This window comes from Geospiza fortis, unplaced genomic scaffold (assembly GCF_000277835.1).
Source record: "Geospiza fortis unplaced genomic scaffold, GeoFor_1.0 scaffold55, whole genome shotgun sequence".
NCBI classification, from domain to species: Eukaryota; Metazoa; Chordata; class Aves; order Passeriformes; family Thraupidae; genus Geospiza; species Geospiza fortis.
Window position 1 is genome coordinate 9271252 of NW_005054308.1, and position 867 is coordinate 9272118.

At 62.7% G+C, this 867-nt stretch overlaps 1 protein-coding gene across 1 annotated transcript in view; it reads left to right on the plus strand.

The window, feature by feature from the left end:
- FAM193B (family with sequence similarity 193 member B) overlaps positions 1-867 on the plus strand; it is an 8942-nt gene that overhangs the window by 2294 nt on the left and 5781 nt on the right. Inside the window, 2 exon segments of the mRNA XM_031055210.1 lie at positions 610-864; position 867. The exon segment at position 867 is cut by the window's right edge and continues 55 nt beyond it. Coding sequence (XP_030911070.1) covers positions 610-864; position 867 — 256 coding nt within the window.

The window sequence follows — 867 nt, forward strand, 5'->3', positions numbered from 1 at the left end:
GGCTCATGGTGGCAGGCCCCCGCTGCGCCGGCAGACAATGGGGGCCCCCTCGCCCGCGCCACGCCGGGCTCGTCACGGCTGTCAGGGCTCCGGCGAGCCCGAGGGATGCAGCCCGGCTCCTGCAGGGAAGCCCCAACCTGGCTGTGCCTGTGCAGGGAGAGCATGAAGCAGCACGGGGGGCTGCACCCCACCCTGGCACATCAGCACCGCTGGCTGTGCAGAACAAAGAGGCGGGAGAGAGGGCTTGGGGCTCTTGGGTGACACAGTGGGGGCATATGATGGGCGAGGAGGGAGAGCTGAGGCTGTCAGACTCACCTTTCATATCCCTCTGTGGGATTTCTGTGGGTCTTGCTTTGCCGTGCAAGTACCCTCAGTCTCACTGTACCAGAGGTGATGGTGGGAGTTGCTGATGGCTTCCCAGCCTTGCTTGGTGGCAAGGCTGGCTCTTTGGCATGCTGTGATCTTCCCAGAAGTCCAAACACTCCCAAGCTGGCACATGGCAGGTTGGCAGCAGCTGGTCAGCCTGAGGCTGCTCTGCTCCAGTGGGAGAAGGTGCAATACCACGTGTAGCCTGTAAGAATTTCCTTGGTTTGGTGTCAGCGTCCTGAGGTCTCCTTCACTGTCTCATCTGCCCCACATCTGCGCCAGATCACACCTGGGTGACTCACAGTCTGTGTGTCCTTCCTCAGGTGCTGCCCACCGCCAACCAGTCCGTGCAGACCTGCTGCCTGCTCTGTCACCGGGAGCGCAAGGACTGGGGAGGGCCGTCCCACAATGGGCTGGTTTCCCCGGGCGAGAGGCTGCCACCCGACTTCGTGCCAACGCTCGTGCAGAACCTCCTGGGAGAAATGCCCCTGTGGATCTGCC